The sequence below is a fragment of the Malus sylvestris genome, chromosome 3, assembly GCF_916048215.2.
Source record: "Malus sylvestris chromosome 3, drMalSylv7.2, whole genome shotgun sequence".
Lineage (NCBI taxonomy): Eukaryota > Viridiplantae > Streptophyta > Magnoliopsida > Rosales > Rosaceae > Malus > Malus sylvestris.
In genome coordinates this window covers 28,738,289-28,757,651 of record NC_062262.1, presented here as the reverse complement: position 1 = coordinate 28,757,651, position 19,363 = coordinate 28,738,289, and the positions used below count along the sequence as shown (strand labels likewise).

The following is a 19,363-nucleotide window of genomic DNA, read 5'->3' as shown; positions in this document are numbered from 1 at the left end:
GCGTACAACATGGCTTGCCATTGAAAATCTCTTGCAAGTTACAAATACAAATTAACTACAAACACATGATGCAGATGATTGTTATTAATTTTTGACACCAAAATGGCGCACCACACTGTTCCCTCCCACCCTTGTTTTCTCGGATTCTTGAATCCCAGCTTTCTTGGCTGACAAAGACGAACTAGCCCTCCTAAAAATTCCATGTCAACAGAGCCATGCATCGCGAAAACTACAGCCCACTGTGTCACGCTAGCACAACAAGTGCCAATGGATATTCTACAACGACCCAAGTGAGGACGAAGAAGAAGAAAAAGAAAGCTACAAATTTCTTCCTATGTTTTCGATCGTTTGATGTGGTCGGTTCAGAACCTGGACGACCTTCTAGGAATGTTTTCACATATGTGGCTGTGGGCGAGAGGGAAGCTGGGGTGTTTCCCAAGGTGGTGCCAGTGTCGTCGTCGCTGGCAACCTCAGATAATGAAGGAGACAATGAAAAATGTCGTAGTACTCAAAAAGAAAAGAAAACACGATGTGGATTTTATCAAGTTTTAAAGGCAGTTTTGTTCAAAACAAAATTGGTTAGTTGCTTTCCCTTTTAAAATCTCTAATTAATAACGTCATGCATGTTTGTGCCACAGTTTTGTGATTATATCAAACTTGAGTATTGAAATTAATTTTTTCAATTATTAATTCTTCCCACACACTGCATGGTAATGCTCAGAGGAAGCTGAAATGCTTTTGTGAGTCTTTTTAGCCCCTAGAATAATGGACTGCCGTAATGAAGCCATCAGCTTGTCCTTAAAAAAAAAAAAAAAGCTAATAGGGGCACCACAGAGAAATTCCCTTTAGTGATATTTCTTTCCACCTCACGTTAGAAAATGTTTCGAATTCAATTCCCCTCCCTTTTCTATTACCAAAGAAACAAAGGAAAACTAATGAAAATAACTTGAAAACTTTGAGTTTTAACGATAAAGACAAAATAAATGGTAAAGTGAATAGTATCAGGATTGACTTTTTAGTGTAAAAATGTGGTTTTTCGTTAAAGTGAACAGTACCAGAAGTTTTTCATTAAAGTTTCCAAGTAACAACCTGTATTGTACTTCTTGGTCTTTTTTTTTTTGGAACAATACTTCTTGATATTTTGAATTTGAACATTTCTTTTTTTGTGTAATTTTCTGGAAGGGGAGTGTTGGGTCGTTATTATTTTTTCAAATAGTGACCAAATTATGAGAGATTTTTTAGTATGCCTGGAACACAAAGCGAAACACCACAAGTCATTATATAATTGAGGGACACTTGTAAAGAGAAAAGCTTTTCTTCTAATAGTATAATGACATATGATGTTCCGGCCTGTGTTCCTGATACACGAAAAAGTCTCTCCCAGATTAGGTCAAGTAAACCTTTTATTTTGTTGTTTACTCATGTTATCGTTGTTATTAATATTGCATGCATGCATGCATATCTGTAAACATTGGCAGGTCAATAAGATTAAAGAAAGAAACTCGGAAAAGAATTTTGCAAACACAACACATGAGAGTTCAATTACCTCAACTCCTAATCGACGTCGGTCGGAGGATGTGCCGAAAGTGATCTCCAAGAAAAATTCATACGTTGGCGTGGAAGAAAAGCAAGGTGTGGTGCTCCCGAAGATGTCACCAATGGCTTCACCATTGCTAGGTAATGAAGAAAATGATGAGAAACGTGACAGTCAATATTGGAGAAACAAGGGCCGACGTAAATTATCTCGTGTTTTGAAGGTGATTTTGTTCGAGACATCTTTGGTGAGTTTATTTTCACTTTAATCTCTCTTTTGTTGGGTTTTTTTTTTTTGTTAGTTTTCTAGTTTTGGTTTCTTTCCACAATTTTTTTTTTCTTTTCAAACCCTACTTCTTGCTTTTGCAACCGTATTACGTATTTTCTTCTGAAATTCTATTATGTATTTCACCTTACTCTAGCCGTCAACTTTGTACAGTAATTGTTAACTCTTTCTCCATTATACCATTATGATATCAATAATATAGATGAAATAATGACGAGATAAGTATCTCATAATTAAAAGTGATAGTCTATAAGGTAACGAGAGACACAAAGTGATAGTTTATAATCTTAATATGTCCTATGATATTGTACTCACTCTTACGTACATTTATCACTATTGATAGGCCAAGAAGATTCAAAAAAGAAAGAAGGGAAATAAACTTGGAAGAAATGAGAGTTCAAAGTACAACTCCGAGGAAGATGACCCAAGAGCGATGTCTGACACTGCTTCTTCTTTAACTAACTGTTCTGTCTTCATTTCATCTTCTGTAAACTCTTCATCAAGTTCGTTATCGCAAACGTCCAATTCAAGCATCAGGTCTTTGTCCAAGAGGATCAAATCTCTTCGATCAAGCTCATCGCGTAATTTTAAAGCCAATTTGAAGTACTTGTCCGGCAAATTTCGACCAACTTCGACTAGTAACAGTTCAAGATCTAACTATGCTAAAAACAAGTCGTTTGAAGCAAATACAAATGCTTCAAAAGAAGGGCAAGGACAAAGAGACCTAGATGTAACCAGGATTGAGAAGAACAAGTACAAAAAAGGATGTTACAGATCCATCGCGAGTTTGGGTTTCCTGCTCATGGGTTTGTTGGTTTTGATATTTTACGGTAAGATTTATGCCATTTTATGCACTTTGGTGTCGCTCTTTAGTGTGCCTCTTTGGTGTTCCAGTGTTGGACAGCACCATGGTTCAACAAACAAGATTGACAAGAAGAAATTCATCATTGGAGGATTACTACCAAGAGACTCGAACAATTCACTGCAAATGACAAATTAAAGTTGATGGGTTCGTTTGATCATCACACTAATTCGGTTCTAATTTATATTTTGGTGCTATTTATATTTTTAATTTGTTTTTATAAGAGGATCGTATTAGAGATAAACTAATCTCTAGCTTGTATAAATTTATTTTGTTTCAATTGTTCTCCAAAAACTTGTATCAAATTGAATTCAACCTTGCAAGTGCACGAATCGTATTATTGTATAGCTTATGCAAGTGCCAGTTCTTTAATTTAAGTAACTAAACTAACATGGATGTAATTGATGGGTTTGTGTGCTTCTTTACGGAATCAGATCCTTTTCGGACCTATACCTCTATAACCTAGAGATCAAATAATTCTGACCTTTAAAATTTGATCCTACTGTCAAAAACAGAGAAATTAATGAAAATTTACGAAAACTACAATAACTTTTGGCCTCAAAATCAAAATTTAAAGGTCAGGATTATTTTATCGTTAGGCTCTGAAGGTGTAAATCCGAAGAGGATCTGCTTCACTTTTCTACTAATCTTGTTTGGAAGCGTTCTTGAGGTCACGTGCGTAGCACGTATCTTAAACCCTCAATTGCCACTTATCTGGGTTGGGTTCTGAATTCCCGGCGAACCACAATAAAGTGAGCAACAATGGTGGCCAAGCTCGTTCTCAGGCCACCTCACTCTCTTCCCCTCTCCACTCTCCCCTCAAAATTCCTCATCTTCCCCAAAATACCCTCCCTCCCCAAAAGATTCGTCATCGTCTCCCTCTTCTCCGCCACCGCCGCCGCTCAAACCCATCCCCAAATTTCAAACCCAAACAATTCCTCATACTTCTACGGACCCTCCCTCCGCAAGGGTACCCACCCCTTAACTCTCCGGTCTCACCCTCCCTTCACGAAAACCGAGGACGACTTCGACGACGACGATTTGTTCAACGAAGAGGGCTTCAGTAGGGTTTTCGACATCGCGGCGCTTCGAGTCCCTGCAAAAGACTGTTTTGCCCTCGAGAGCCGACTCCGGGGCCACTTGCTGAACTGGCCTCGCATCCGCAACATCGGCAGAGTCCCCGGCGACGAGGTGGAAGCCGAGCTCGCCGAGCTTCTCGCCAATCAGGGAAGTGACCTCGAAGACGAAAATGCCCTTGCCTCGTTGAATCGCCGAATGTACGGGAAATCGGAGGGCGACGGCGAGCCTTTGAGTCCGGTGCTGTACAGGGAGAAGCTTGCGAAGACGTTCGATTCGCGGGGGTACGTGAAGTTCCGAAACCTTGCGAGGATGTCGAGGCCGAACCAGAGGAAGAAGAGGGGGGATGAGGAAGGTGAAGGCGGTGAAGGGAAGAAGAGATGGGGGAAGAGCGAGTTTTCGGTGCTGGAGGTTGTGGATGACGAAGAGGGTGAAGGAGAAGGGGAGGACTTGAAGGGTTTGTTGGGGGATGAGTTTGAGGGCAGGAGGAAATGGAGAGGATCCACACGGTTGCTGCTATTGGATGAGAGGTACGCGAAAAAAGGGGTGGAGGAGTTGCCTGAGGCAATCAAGGTGTTGTTTTGATTCACAATTGCGTATTGAATTCGAATAATATCTATTAGTTTTCGTTTCTAACTTACTAGTGGTAGTGAGTTTTTGTTCTTGTAATGTTATTGGAAATTCTACAGCTTTGGTAGGCATTGTATTAGAAAAGAGTGTTTCTTTGCCTTTGGGTAATGGGACAGGCTCATGATCCGAAAATGTGAAGCATTCCCTCGGGCAGAGTCAGTAGCATATGGGAATTCTTTACCTTGTTAGGAACCTTTTGAAAGAATCTAAGTTAAATTGTTGCTCTTGATTGTTGCAAGACGCACTATTTTATGAACTTGCAAGATGGTGCTCTTGTTGTCTGTATGACTTTTCGTTTTAAGGGTAGTCTTGACCCATTTAAGGGAGTTGTGAATCATGGCCATTTAAATGGAAGGGTCCCCTTAGATCCCCAATTATCTTTTGGTTAGGTCTGATGCATGATATGCCTGGACAAATATTTGTGATTTTGTGGCATCTGCTAGGCAGGGGAATTAACATTCAATCCAATTTCCTGTATATGGAAGATTTTTCTCTGTAAATTCTGGTGCGTTACATGACTTATTTCCCTTATGACACCATATTCTATTGTCTAATGTTCTTGCCCTATCCTTTAGGTGGCGATGAAAGAAAATAGCAGGACAAGTATGAGGCCCGCTTTTGAGCTTGTGAGATGCAAACTGACTGTTTTTTACGAGTACTGGCAGATGAATGAGGTATTTCAACCAAGGATATCTTAGGTGTGTTTATTTAGTTTGTGCTATCTTATTTTCTTATTCCACATTACTTCCATCTGCTGTGGCAGTAACCCAATTTTAATTACACTGACACCAAGTTGAACTATAAAACCTAATTGAACGAAAAAAACTAGCTAATTTGTTCCTCATTTGAAGGATTTTTCTGAGTTTTTATATCGTGTACTGGTTAATTTTGGTCCAAAAACGTATGCATATCAATTGAATGTTTCATGCTTAGCTTCTGTGTACGCTCTTATATGTGATGCACCAAAGAGTGCTGAAAGATAAAAAAAAATCTGTGGGTTTAACTTTTTTGGCAGATATTGGAGGCTTTGCTGCCTGAAGGTATGATTGTTCCTTCAGCCTTTGAAACAGTCGGGCATATTGCACACCTAAACCTGAGAGATGAACATTTACCATACAAAAAGCTTATAGCAAAGGTACTCAATTCTTGAATATCTTTCAGTTTCCATGTTCACAATTTGCTGCTCAATCACTATGTTCACTAATAAAGGAAGAAATCCTTCCTTTTTACAGGTGATTCTTGATAAAAATAAACCAAAGATTCAGACGGTTGTCAATAAAATTGATGCCATTCATAATGACTACAGAACGATGCAACTTGAAGTTTTAGCTGGGAATCGTTCCCTTGTGACTACCGTAGTTGAAAATGGGTTGCGCTTTCATGTTGACCTAGCAACAGTGTATGTTCCATTCCTTAGCTTGCAAGAAAATGAAAACTCCAATTGAGTTTTTGAATTACTGTCTTACTAATGGGAAACTGATCGGTTCTATGCTAATTATGCTACTATGTAATATTCAGATATTTTGTTACACCAAAGTTGGTTTGGTTGTAGATTTAAGGGCAGGTTTTTTTTTTTTTTTTTTTTTTTCTGGGGCGCTTGGGTGTTAGTGTATAGATGCAAATTAACTAGAAGATCATTATTATTCATAGTTGTCAATAAAAACTCAGATTCAGAGGTGAAATTAATGTGAACCATAATCATTGTGCTGAAATTATTTGAACGACTTAGTGTTTCCTCCTTTCTTTTGTTCTAAGTAGTAGCTGCTGCTTATTTTATGAAAATGAATGACTGGCAAGGATCACAGTCTCATGTTTCTTTTGGTGCAGGTATTGGAATTCCAGGCTTGCAACCGAAAGACAAAGGCTTGTAAACAGCTTTACACGGAAAGATGTTGTGTGTATGTCCACATTCTGTGCATCTTAAAAGATATTTTATGCTGTCTGGGCCTTTGATAATGTCAATATTGCTTCTTTTTTTTTTTCTTTTCGGAGGGTGGCTTCCTGGGCCTTTGATAATGTCAATATTTCTTTGCTGTTCACAGGTGATGTTTTCACTGGGGTTGGCCCAATAGCAATGTCTGCGGCAAGGATTGTAAAACGAGTATATGCCAATGATTTGAATCCCAACGCAATTGAATATCTGGAAAGAAATAGTGTCATCAACAAACTTGAAAGGAAGATTAAGGTATGAAAGATGTAATTGCAGTATGATGATAGTATCTAAAAACAGTTGTTTTTTTTTCTTTTCATATTTTGATTGAGAGGATTCATGAGAGATACAACGCGAACTTTTTTCCCAAAAAAAAAAAGATGCAGCATGTAGATTCTAACAAAACACTGGCCAAATATTGATGAGTTTAATTTGATTAATGATGCAGCTTATTTGGTGCAGATCTTAGTGAACACAATCTATTTTTATATTGATTAAAATTCTCATAGAGCTTGGACTTTAAACTGGTACAAATAGTTCTGGTTGATCAAAGGAAAAAGGACAAATCTAAAGTTAATTGTATTGTAAATTCACCAGCTTACGAATATAGCAGATTTTGTGAGTTAGTAACTGCACCCAATCACCAAATTGTTTCAAACTTTCTCTTCTTTAATTGTTATTTTGTAGACTCTCCATGAATAGGATCATAGTTTTTATTTTATATTGTATCCATTTTATTTAAGAAACTGGTGTAAGCTACGCAGAAGGCAGTAGCCTTTCACTTCCTGTGCCCCATATCTAGCATGGTTGATCACGTTAGCAACAAATTTTCCCTTTGATTTATTTATTTATTTTTATATGGATGTTTGACTTGAAGAATAAAATGGTATGCTTCATTAAGGATCTGTTAACTGTTTACCACTCACTAGGTCTTCAACATGGATGGAAGGAGGTTCATTGGTGCTATGTTTGCAAGTGATAAGGCTAAGTCCATAACTCAAGTGGTAATGAATTTGCCAAATGATGCTGCGGAGTATCTTGGTGTGTTGGACTTATTCCCTTTTTACTTATTGATTGCAATTAATTTTCATCCCTTTAACTATTGGTTTGTGTAGTTACTCGTTTATACTTTGTGATAGTTTTTTTTTTTTTTTTTGTCCGCTTGTCAACTTGCAATAGTAATACGTGAAGGATGGAAGGGAAAACTGACTAATTCTTTGTTACTAAATAGAGTGATCACCTAGTTCTTGGGCTATCGGTTTATATTTTGGGCTAGTTGGGTCATTTAGGGATTCATTTTTCTAGAACCTATTGAAGGAAGAGACGCTTAGTTGATGGCCACTATTACTCTGCTGTGCTTGAAAGAGTAGTTGACTATATGATCAGTTGGTTTCTGAAATTGTTCAAGTTGGATTGCTGTAGACTCTATTTCTCACTCACTGTGTGAATTACCTCTATGAACAGATGCATTTCGGGGAATATTAGTAGATAGACCAACGGAAGAAGAATTTACCTTGCCAATGATCCATGTTTATGGATTCTCCAAAGCTCAAGATCCGGAGTTTGACTTTCATCAGGTACGGTGCCAAATACTCACGTGTTTGTGTATTTCGGTTTATTTCTTAATGTTTACCTTCATCAAGTTTTAACTCTTTACCTCATCCTTTATTTTTCCCCCAACTAATGCAGAGAATAAGAATTGCGCTCTCAGAAGCGGCAGTTGATGTAGAAATGCGTAGGGTACGCCTTGTTGCACCAGGAAAATGGATGTTGTGTGCGTCATTCATCCTCCCTAAGAGTGTCGCTTATGCAAAACCAACTTTGGATATGTAAATATAGGTAAAGTTTTATAGCACGTGAACATCATACACCCTCGAGTTTTGTACATAAACTATGTTGTATATCTAAGCGGATGCACTTAGGTAGGGAACTTAAGAGATATTAGTTTATCCCACCATTTTGAAATCAAAATTTGTCATCTTAATTTCCATTAATGGAGTTGTTGAAATTGAATTTTTCTTGGTATTTTGGTCTCAAAAGATAAATCGTTACTCGCATTTGCTAGCTGTGGGAGCAAACAAACAACTCCTACTTTCGGATGATTTCTATCTTAAAGTCTATTGCTGCAGAAACCTCCCTTATTTCTGTGGGTCGTATTCCACGTAAGGAGAAGGAGAGAAGATAAGAAGCGAAGAATCTTGCTGCCCAAATTGGTAGTTTCCCAAATTAGGAGAGAGAAAGGAAAAAGAATCTTGCATAACCCAAGGGTTTTTCATTTTACCTCTTTTCTTTGTCCCTTGACTAAACTTTGGGGTTTAGGCAATGTATTTGTCCGTTTCCTTATACTCAAGTTTGAATAATGATTTATATTAAACGGGTTACGGGGTTTACCGTCACATTGTATCCCCTACCAACAATGCATCATGTGTATGTTTTTCTTTATATGACAATGTATTATTGGATTTAGAAGTCACATGGTGGTGAACCAATTTCATGTAAGTTTTTCACCAAATTTGAATTTGATTTCTGTATATTAGATTAGTTTATAATATCATCTTGTCAAAAAAGAAGAAGAAAGAAGACAATGATTAGAAACATTAAACCATGGAATAAATTGTAGAAATGATCCTTCAACCTTAATTCAATTGGAGCAATAGTCTCTCAACTACAAATCCATTATCATTTATCTCTCAACTCATCAAAACGTACAATGGTCCCTCAACTAAAAATTTATTACCAATTGTCCCTCGACTTTAATTCAACTGGAAAAATGGTCCCTCAACTTAAATCCAAATAAAGAAATGGTCCCTCAACTTTAACCCAATTATAACAATAATCCTTCCAACATAACTCATTTTAACAAAATTCTGATGAAGTTGGCGAAAATGACCATAGCTACTCGTTTTGATGAGTTGAGTGGCCAGTGAAATTAGATTTTAAGTTGATGAATTATTGCTCCAATTTAATTAAAATTACGGGACCATTATTACAATTTACTCTTAAACCATGTATAAATTGTTCGAACAAAAAAGAAGAACCATCCATATTTTCGGACCACAAAAGGGAATTACATTATTTCAAAATCAAAACTAATAGTTAATTTAGATTTTGTCAAAACAGAAACTATAAATATCTTGAAATTAGAAATTAATTAGTCATATTGCTTAATTTAATAAATAATAATATTTTAGCGACCTAGAGAGCTAGAGACATATTTTGCTTTTAAGTCAGAGCGTTTTGTTTTGTACAGAAATCTTGCAATTGCCAACACAAATAACAGATGACAGGGACCTCTTCTTCATCTGCACATATATGCAAAAAATACACAAAAATGTACATAAATGCCACAGAAAACCGAATATTTGTTGCACATATTTGTCCTCCGTGGACGGCCCAGATTCACCCCAGCATTTGGCATGCTGCCTCATCCGGTCCCTCCATACAAATCCCACAGTGTAAGACATGTCCTAAATCTGCATGTACTGCCATGCTTGTCGTCTGTAGGACTGCCCCTAAACAGTGGCTGGGGAATACACAATGACAATGTTACCCCTTTGGGGATGGTGGTTGAGGGCCATCTGGTAAAATCAAGTGAAGGACACAGAGGAAAGAGACCGAATCTCAGTTGAGAGATTGAGATCTAAATAATTATATCTCCTCTGAGTCCTCTCCTGTGGTCCTATAATTTATGGTTTGACAGTGTTATTCACACACTTAATTTTATTTTACACAATTTTTGTTAATTTCAACCGTATATCTTCTTCAATTCATTTCATTCGACGGTTGAAAATTGAGAGGAGTGTATGAGAAGTGAATATAAGTGTGTGTGGGTAGCAATACCCTTTATGGTTGCACAAATAATATGAGATGATGCTATCCACATACTTGTTTTTACTTTTCACATATTTTCTGTTAATTTTTGTCATTTAATTTTCTTCAAATCATTTGATCTGACTACTGAAATTTTTTCTAACAAATGATATTATCTACACTAAAGATGAGAGGTGGACTTAGCCTCACATAATAATAAGTAAGCAATAATGTGGTTCAAACTCATCTTTGGTGAGAATTGAACTAAAAACCTCTCTTACAAATGAAGAAAAATACCACTAAACTATAATACTAAATGACTGACTGAAAATTAAGAGATGTGTGTGAAAAATAAAAATGGTATATTGATAACACTAGCCATAATATGTAAGAGAGAGGATGAGGAACGGAGGGTTGGGATCTTTTGGGTATTTTGTGCAGAAATGGTTAGGTCTTACACAAGTTGAATAAAAGCCAGTACCAACAGTTACTCTACTCTCTGGTTTTCATATGGATTGGCAACCACTAGGAAACATCTAGGCCACCTATTAAATTTGTATAACAAAATTTTTACAGAGCTCATCATCGCAATTATTGTTTTTATTTGGCATTTTTACGAACTATGAAGAATGCTACGATCAAATTTCAAGAGTTTGGATCACTTAATTCGCGGGTTTTGAAGGAAGAGATCCGGAGAGGATCTCTTTCCCATATAATTAATGCAAAAGTGGTAGGAGGGTGAAGCAAACATGTGTGAAGTGGTCCCAAAGAGTGTAATTTGGACGGGTCCTCCTCATCATTCTATGCAGGGCACAATCTTCTCATCAGAACCCTATAATCCACCATGCCTGTCCAAACCCAGCAACACCGATAACTACAACATATAATTAATACCCAAAAGTTAACAAAATATAATTAACCTTCCCACGTGCCAACCCCAGCCAAACTTCAACCTCCCTCCAACCGCCATCGTAGTGTCTTGTGCTAATAATTCTACAAAGTATATAATTTTTTTTTTCACATACAGTTGTGTCTTTAGCACAAAACGTACGTCAAGGTGGGGATATTGTATAAAACATCCAACCCAACAAGGCCAACTAAGATCATAAAGTCACCCAATTGCAAGACTGATAGGTTTGAACTGCCCTCGGCCCCAAAAAATGTGCTCCAGCGAGAAAAAAGTGTACATGAGATGAAAAATGATTGCAAAAATCATTTATCTTCCTGACAAGAACAACATAGCTGGCATAGATACATAGTTGTCGTGACATCTTATACTAATAATATTATAATGAATGTAAAATTTTTTTTACATACAATATATAAGACCATCTCCAAAGGAGATGTCAAAAATGCCACATAGACATATAACAGTAACAAATGACATACCATTTTCTCTAACTGAGATGTCAAAACTGACATGTAAAAGAAGACTAAACTGACATGGATAAAGAGATGTCAAATTTGAAGCAGCCTTCAAATATAATTTTTGCTATTTCCAAAGGCATTCCACTTATCTCACCTTAAACGCTAGCACATTTAAGTATTATTTTATTATTTTTAAACCAATAACAACCCAACTTTTATTATTTTTGTTTAAAATAAACATAAATGAAGCAATAAATTTTGGCATATCAGGTGAAAGTGAAATATTAACAGTATGTCAAATTATCAAATCAGTCATCAAATTAAAATTTTAATATTTTAAATTTGACGTCTTCTTCGAAGATGCTTTAATTTACACAAAACATCACGGTGTGGTTTCAAATACTTCTCGCAACCAACAAGCCAAGCCAACTACCCCAAACCCTACCCACCTTCCGTACAACCCTTCCTCTATAGTCCAATTAATCTCCCAGTGGGCCCCCACCTGCCACGTAGACGGGGGACCAGCTGCAGATGATCCCACAACGGAAGTCCTTAACATTAAAATAGGGGGCTCGTTTCGATTCTCTCTTTATACGGTCTAAATCTAGGGAAGAGAAAAGTCCAAAAATGGAAAGTGAATCCCATTTGCCGACGTGGAAGTTCGTGATTGGTGAGAAGCTCACGAGGTTACATGGGGGTTTAGGACGGCGGGGAGGTTCGTACATCCTATTGCTACATACACATGGTATGGACACGTGTCGGCTTATCACGCAGTTGGGGCTCTTGACCAAACAAACACAATGGATGGCTAATGCCGGAATAACATGCTTAATATGTGTTACAAAAGCTGTGTGGTGTTCTAAGATTGTGCATGGCAATGAAGAAATCATGGTAGTGGGATGCGGTTTTGAATGAACTAGTTGCATTAAAAGTGTCGATTCCTATCTTACACCTAGGTGAGGATTTGGTGGGTCATCAAAGGATTGATTAGTTTATTATTTGCTCAAGTCTCATATTGGATTATTTGGAATTTTTGAGAATTTATTGTGAAGTATTGAAATACAATTGGATGGTTTATATGAATTTGTTAGCAGTGACGGAGTCAGGATTTTTCGTGAAGAGGGGCTTCACTTTTTTCTTTTGTTTTGAGTACATCGATATTTGTACACTAAGGGGATGAAAAGTTCGGCTAAACCACATAATGAGTAGCCTAATTTGGTATCGAATTCGTCATCCATGAGATTCGAACCTAAGACCTCTCACTTCCAAGTGAAAGAGGAATACCATTGACCGTAGTATTGAGAGACTAAATGTTTTAAAAAAAAGATAATGTTTACAAGAGGGTATAATATATAATACATGCTTGGAGTTGTGAGCTAATTAAATTTGTCCTTCCAATATCTAGTCAATATAGAGAGTAGTTGATCAAAATTAAAGAGGATTAAAAGAAATTAACCTTCCAATATCAAGTCAATGAAAAATGCTAGGGAGATCATGTTTTTAGACCATATTGTTAGTAAAAAGTTAAAGAGAACAAAGAGATTTACAATTCGACAAAAAAGAAAGAAAGAAGAGATTTACAAACCTTAATATTGTTTTGGGTTGGAAATTTGGAGGACAAAATATATGAAATTCAACAAGGGAAGTAGGAAAAGCTCAAAGTTTATTATTCTTTCGGTTGCCAATGTAAAAGATTTTTTTTTTTTTTTTATAAAACTAAAGCAGACTTCATATTTTAGTTTTAAGAGTTATTGACTTGTTTACAAAACAAGAGTTAAATTTAGTTTTAGGATTAGTGTCACTGGGTGAAAAGAAAAAAAGACCTCTTGTTTTAACTATTGGTGAATATATAGAATTTAAGAGTTTTGTGAAAACTAAAAGATGTATAATACTAAGTTTATAAGAAATAAATATATAATATTAAATATTTTTGGAAGGCTTAAAGAGTGAGAGTAGGCCTAGGCCTAGGCCTATGCTAGGCATATGGTGCCTCCACCCCTGTTTCTTAGACTATTTGATGAGCAAGTGTGGTACATGAAATCCTATAGTTAAACTCGTTATTCATTCGTATATTGTAACTCGCGAACATATTATATCATATAATTGTATTCCAGAATCACAAATACTTTTCGGGGTCTAGGGGTTTTTCTTCATATGCATGTGATACGAAAACCTAAATTAGAGTGGTTTGTGCTAGAGATTTCAGTGGTATTACTTAGAAATGAAAAAGGGCAAGCATATAAATGAGCAGAAGAAAAAAAGATACAAAATTGGAATGTAGTTGTTATTTAAACACTCCATTTTAATTAAAAGAATGTCTAATTAATCCTCAATTAATTTAATTGCAACTTATTTATTAGTTGTTAGTTACTTGCTTTGGCTAGTGTTATTGTTCCTAGGGTTATGCTATGCAGTTAGAAACAATTATTAGTTCCATCAAATATAACCATTGAGCATAAATATGTGATACTCTATTCTTTCACTTCAGGTTTTTCATGTTATTTTGTCCGGGTAACGTTTTAACGAGGTCACTGTTTTATTTGCCTATAAACTTTTGGAATGAGATGTGATTTTCACACACTATTTATTCCCTTTAACCTTGAAAAGTTATAGTACCCTTTTAATTTAGGGAACTTTAACGAAATGCTTATGGTACTGTTTACTTTAACGAAAAATCACATTTTTACATTAAAATGTCAATCCTGATACTATTTATTTTACCTTTTATTTTGCCTTTATTGTTAAAACTCAAAGTTTTCAAGGGTATTTTTAGTTTTCCTTTTAATTTAGTAAAGTTGGATCTATCTTCCAGACCCTGCGTAAAGTGAGAACCTTGTGCACTGGATACGACCTTTTTTTTTAAAGGTTGGATCTATCTTCCTCAGCTTTCTGATGTTAACATGTATAAGTAGAGTGTAGTACTACAAGCAGAAAGCCATCATTGCAAGCCTATATCATAGCAAGGCAGATTCAATTACCTCCACCTTAGTCTATATGATTTTGCCACAGACCATGTGTTCAACTACTACTACTGCACTATGTGTTCAACTGTTACTCTCATCACCCTTCAACTTCAACCACAACCACCTGATCAACATCAAACAGCCCTCTACAGCCCAAAAAATCCCATCACCTATAGGCCATGATCAGCAGACCCTATTATTCACTTTTTTTTAAATAAATATAATATGTACACAAACATGTATGTACGAGTAAGATTCTCTGTCCTATTTTCTTCCCTCACATTTCCTTCTTTCTTATTTGAATAGTCACGATTAAGTCACGTCAACATCTATTATTAATTTTTTATAGAAAAAAAAAGACAAAATATAAAATGTGAGAGAAAGGAATGAAAATGAATGAAAAGAAAAGGAAAGAAAATTCTAATACGGATATAAACCATATGTAAAACTTCAGAACCTAATAATTATCTCTCCACATTTGCCAAGTCTGGAAACGAAGATCATATTTACAACAATGCCACCGACTTTGCCTGTTTTGGAAGCTAAGCCGCCTCAGGACAATTAATTGACGCTCTTTAGGGTTCTCTCCGACCTGCAGCTACAAATTAGCCAATCCTCAAACACCCCCTTGCCACGTGTCTCCCGGTACTATGTTGTTTTAGCTCTACCTCCACCTGTTCTCTGGGAGCGTGCATTACAACTGGATCTCGCACTGGAGCGTGACATGCACTTGAGTGAAGTTTGGGTGGGTTTTTGCAAAGTACAGACCCTTTCTGGGATTTGTGTTTTATCTGGAGTTGGGTAAGATGTTATGTCCAGGCTTGGTTTTGCTATTTCAATGTCCTTTTTTGAGAGAATTCAGAGAGGGCAAGGAGATTTTGGGGTGGGAGTTAGTAAAAACGATGGGTGGAACTAGTAAAAGTCACTAGAGTTCGAATTACACAAACACAGATTAAGAGCAATACAAAGCCATAGCCATGTCCTTTTAGCACTTCACACCCACACACACTCATTAGTTCCACACCTCTCTCTCTCTCTCTCTCTCTCTCTCTCTCTCTCTCTCTCTCTGTAAAACTGCATAACTTCATATTCTCTATCTCAATCAAAAAACACATCCATCTCCAACCTTAAAATCCCAAAAATCCAAAGCCAAACTCACAACACGCTCTCTCTTAACTTCATATTTTCTCCCTCCCTCTCTCTCCTCTCTCTCTCTCTAGATCTCTCACTAAAAACATTAAACATCTGTGCATTTCCAATCTTTACACAAAACCAAGTCTTTTTTCTCTCCCAAAATCCATTAACCGTTCCAAAGTTCCAGTCTTTGATCACAATTTTCAGAAATATGGCGACGCCAATGCTGCTCATGGCCTCTGAGCGGAACACAACAAAACAACCCGCCAAAACCCTTTTCGGGTCCTACGATGAATCCAAATCCGAGCCCGCCAAACCCACCAAAACCACCAAGAAATCCTCCACCAAAGCCTCCTCAAACACTAAAAAGCAACCGCAAAGAGGCCTTGGAGTGGCTCAGCTGGAGCGCCTGAGGCTTCAAGACTGGAAGAAAATGACCGAAGTGCCCCAGCTCCAGCCCCAACCCCAAGTCCTCAATCTTCCTCCTCTTCCTCATCATCATCATCATCAGTACCAAAACCCCATAACACTACCTGACCCGCTTAACAGCGTTCCGGTGCAGTACGGTGCATCCAGGTTCAATGGACCCTCGGTGATGAACGGCTGTGGCGGTTCTGCTGCTACTACAACTTGTTTTTATGGTTTGGTGGGTCAGAGGGTTGGGAATAGTTCTGGGTTTGGTTATGCTGGGGGGAATAATCTGGTGACGAACCTGGATCCGCGTCCGTACGGAGTCTGGGTGCCGGATCCGAGGGTTCAAAGTGGGGCTGTGTACGAGACCTCGAGAGAGCTCTCTTCAATGCCAAAGATACAATCTTTGTCTTCTGATTGCTGTGATCACTGCTTCAAGGTCTTTACTTTTTTGTTTTGTTTTGTTTTGTTTTATATTCCATTTTATATTTAGAAATATCCAACTTCCAACTTGTTTGGTTTGCCAGAAAACATGGAAAAAATGAAATCTTTGAAGCCATTGTGTTCCCTTTGTTTATTAAGACTATTAGTACTGTTACATTAGTAAGAGCTTTTTATTTTCCCACTTTTTGTTTTAGGTTTAAATTTGCTGATCCCTTTTCTGTCTCTTTTTTTATAGGGGCTGCAGAAGAAGAGGTTCAATAGTGGGGATTACATGGCTTTGAACGGCAGGAGTGACAAATCTGCGACTGTTTCACCAATCAACGGTTCTGTTTTTCTCGGATTGAACCCTGAAACCGGCAGTTTTGGTGACCGAGTGGGGAGTCGAGCAGCCGGGTACCTGGGGCGCAGCAACCTTGTTGATGATCAGGTATAGAACAAGAAAAAATTTAATTTTACAGCTAGAGATTAAAAAAACCCAAATAAAGTCCAAGTCAAATATGTATATATTAATTTGGTTTTATTGTTTTTCGGGTATATATATATATTTTTTCAGATTGTAATGAACGGATAAATATATAATATTGTTTTTGGTGAATGAACATCTAAATTAACTTGATTGGTTGGATTATTGACTTTGTAAATTTGTAGGGTGTAGGGGTTAGGGCAGTGCACAGAAAGGGAGGGTCAGCTGGTGGTGGGATTTTCATGGAATATGAGTTTTTTCCAGCTGCTGATCATCAGAAAAGTGATGAAATTAAAAGAGGATGCACATATCCCAAGCTGCAAACAGTAGGAAGGGAAGAAGAAGAAGAAGAAGAAGAAGCTTCTGATATTACTGCTGCTGCAACTTTCAATGGCTATGGGATTGGGGCAGCTGACAGTTACCATGATCATCAACAGCATCATCATCCTGTTGATTTGTCACTCAAGCTTTCATTTTAGAAGCGAAAAAAGAAAGAAAAGGTGTATGTTTTGGTGGGTTTTGATGCTACTAGTGATCTGTCAGGCATTCGGGAAAGAAACAAACCCAGCTGATGCAGCTTTTTTGGTTTCCCTTTTGTTGTTAATTAAACCGACATAGATATTATCATCACTAAATTAATTTATTTAGTTTCCATGCAATAGAAGCTGGATTAATGCATGTTTAAAGCTAGAATCTAAGTCTCTGTCTCGAAAGTTAATTTACAACGGTTGTTGTTTTATAATTCCATATCCAAGTTGCCATTACTTCTCATGTGATCTATATTTCATCTGTTATTAGTTAATCCCTTTCATTGCTGCAATTTAATTTGGTACTGCTTTAAAATTAATGTAGATGTAAGTGAGTCACACCAACTAGCTTTGTTTTAGTGGTTGGTTGCAGGTCTCAAAATCTAATTCACATAGATGCAAAGGATGATGTATATATATTTGTGATTAATTTGATATCTAGTTGTAGGCTTGTGACCCACATAATGTATAAATATCTTATTTTTTTGTCAAAAGAGGGTAATGACGATTGTTTATCTGTTGAAAAAAAGGTATAAGTGACTGCAATCAAACGTTGTTTAAGTTTTTCAACTAGATGTTGGAAAATTTATTAGTTAAGGCATCAGTATCAGTATAAACTGAGGTAATATTCTTCTATATACTCATAAGAAAAGAAAATATCATATTCACGAATTATTACGATTTTTCTCACTATATTGTTCGAAATAGTGCTCCTCTGATAGCTTGTGCTAAGGCTCTTGGCCCTTCTAATGTGCTCTGCCATAAGCTACAACACTCACATATAAGGGCTGGTTTGGTATTGCTGTGCTTTGAAAAAAAGCTGCTGTGAGAATAAGCGGCTGTGCTGTGAGAATAAGCGGCTGTGAAATAAATCAGCAGAGTGTTTGGTAAACTTTTTTGTAAAAGTGCTTTTGGAAAAAAAAGCAGTCTAATAATGGGTCTTTTCATTAAAGAAGCACTATAGCTCCGTGTGCTTTGAAAAAAAGCCAGTTTTCCAAAGCTACAAATAGTAGCTTCAGCTTTTCCCTTTGATTTTAGCTTATTCTCACAGCAGCTTTCAAAATAAGCCTTTTTTTTTTTCAGTTTACCAAACACCTAAAACCTTCACAGTTTTTTTTCATGGGTGCTTTTTTTTTAAGCACCTTACTCCCAAACTAGGTCTAAGTTTGAATCCATCAGTTCTGTTCATGTCTTTCGAAAAACTAAGGGTCTGTTTGGTACTCTACTTGAATTTAACTTTTTAAACTCAAAAACAATTTTCAAGTTTTAGGTCTTAAAAACTTGTTTGGTGGGACTATTTCAAAAATTGAACTCAAGACAAACTCAAAAATATAATATATTCCCTAAAAACATAAAAAGTGAGCTTTTAAACTTAAACTCACTCATTTTCTCTTCCTCCCCGCTCTCACTCCAAATCTATATCTCTCTCTTTTCTTCCTTCTCTCTCCTCTTTTTTTTTTAAATTAAATTAAATTTCTTTTACCTTTCGTCTCTCCTCCAATCCACTCTCTTCATTCTCTTGGTTCCTTCTCTTTAACTCCTCTTCCTCTCTACCTCGTCCGATCCTCTATCTTATTTCTCTTTCATTCAATCATCTCTTACTATGTTTTCTCTCCTCTCATCTTTCTCCCTCTCCTGCGACCCCTCTTCTTTATAGATCTACTATCTAGTTTAAATCATAAGATTTAAAATTTTAAATCCCAAACCAATCAAGTTTTTTGAGTCTTAAAGAAAATTGTTTTCGAGAAATGTTTTTGAGAAATGTTTTAGAAATATTTTGAGAAATGATAAAAAATTTCAAATAGGATACCAAACAGGCAAATTTTCCGTTGTCTATTTACCAAATTTCGGCTTAAATATTCAATGAAATTGTATCTGGCTTAATTTTTCCCTTAGTTGTGTAAGGAATGCCTTAAATCGATAAA

General features: G+C 36.7%; 3 protein-coding genes across 4 annotated transcripts; all 3 read left to right on the top strand.

Annotated features, from left to right (window-relative positions):
* Window positions 1–3,073, top strand: LOC126614333 (uncharacterized). Its single transcript, XM_050281927.1, has 3 exons — window positions 1–578; window positions 1,479–1,781; window positions 2,163–3,073. Exons 1-3 carry the CDS (start codon window positions 216–218, stop codon window positions 2,817–2,819), a joined length of 1,323 nt encoding a protein of 440 aa, XP_050137884.1. The 5' UTR covers window positions 1–215; the 3' UTR covers window positions 2,820–3,073.
* Window positions 3,074–3,361: 288 nt separating this feature from the next.
* Window positions 3,362–8,343, top strand: LOC126614332 (tRNA (guanine(37)-N1)-methyltransferase 1). The gene is made up of 9 exons (XM_050281926.1): window positions 3,362–4,331; window positions 4,964–5,062; window positions 5,404–5,523; window positions 5,621–5,787; window positions 6,216–6,286; window positions 6,431–6,573; window positions 7,248–7,359; window positions 7,783–7,895; window positions 8,008–8,343. The coding sequence occupies exons 1-9, from the start codon at window positions 3,444–3,446 to the stop codon at window positions 8,149–8,151; spliced, it is 1,857 nt and encodes a 618-aa protein (XP_050137883.1). The 5' UTR covers window positions 3,362–3,443; the 3' UTR covers window positions 8,152–8,343.
* Window positions 8,344–15,353: 7,010 nt separating this feature from the next.
* Window positions 15,354–17,565, top strand: LOC126614334 (uncharacterized). Of its 2 annotated transcripts, none has more exons than XM_050281929.1 (3): window positions 15,354–16,443; window positions 16,693–16,875; window positions 17,097–17,565. In XM_050281929.1, exons 1-3 carry the CDS (start codon window positions 15,805–15,807, stop codon window positions 17,388–17,390), a joined length of 1,116 nt encoding a protein of 371 aa, XP_050137886.1. In that variant the 5' UTR covers window positions 15,354–15,804; the 3' UTR covers window positions 17,391–17,565. The 2 variants fall into 2 exon arrangements, with proteins under 2 accessions (XP_050137886.1, XP_050137885.1); XM_050281928.1 differs by having other exon boundaries at window positions 16,684–16,875.
* Window positions 17,566–19,363: the final 1,798 nt, after the last annotated feature.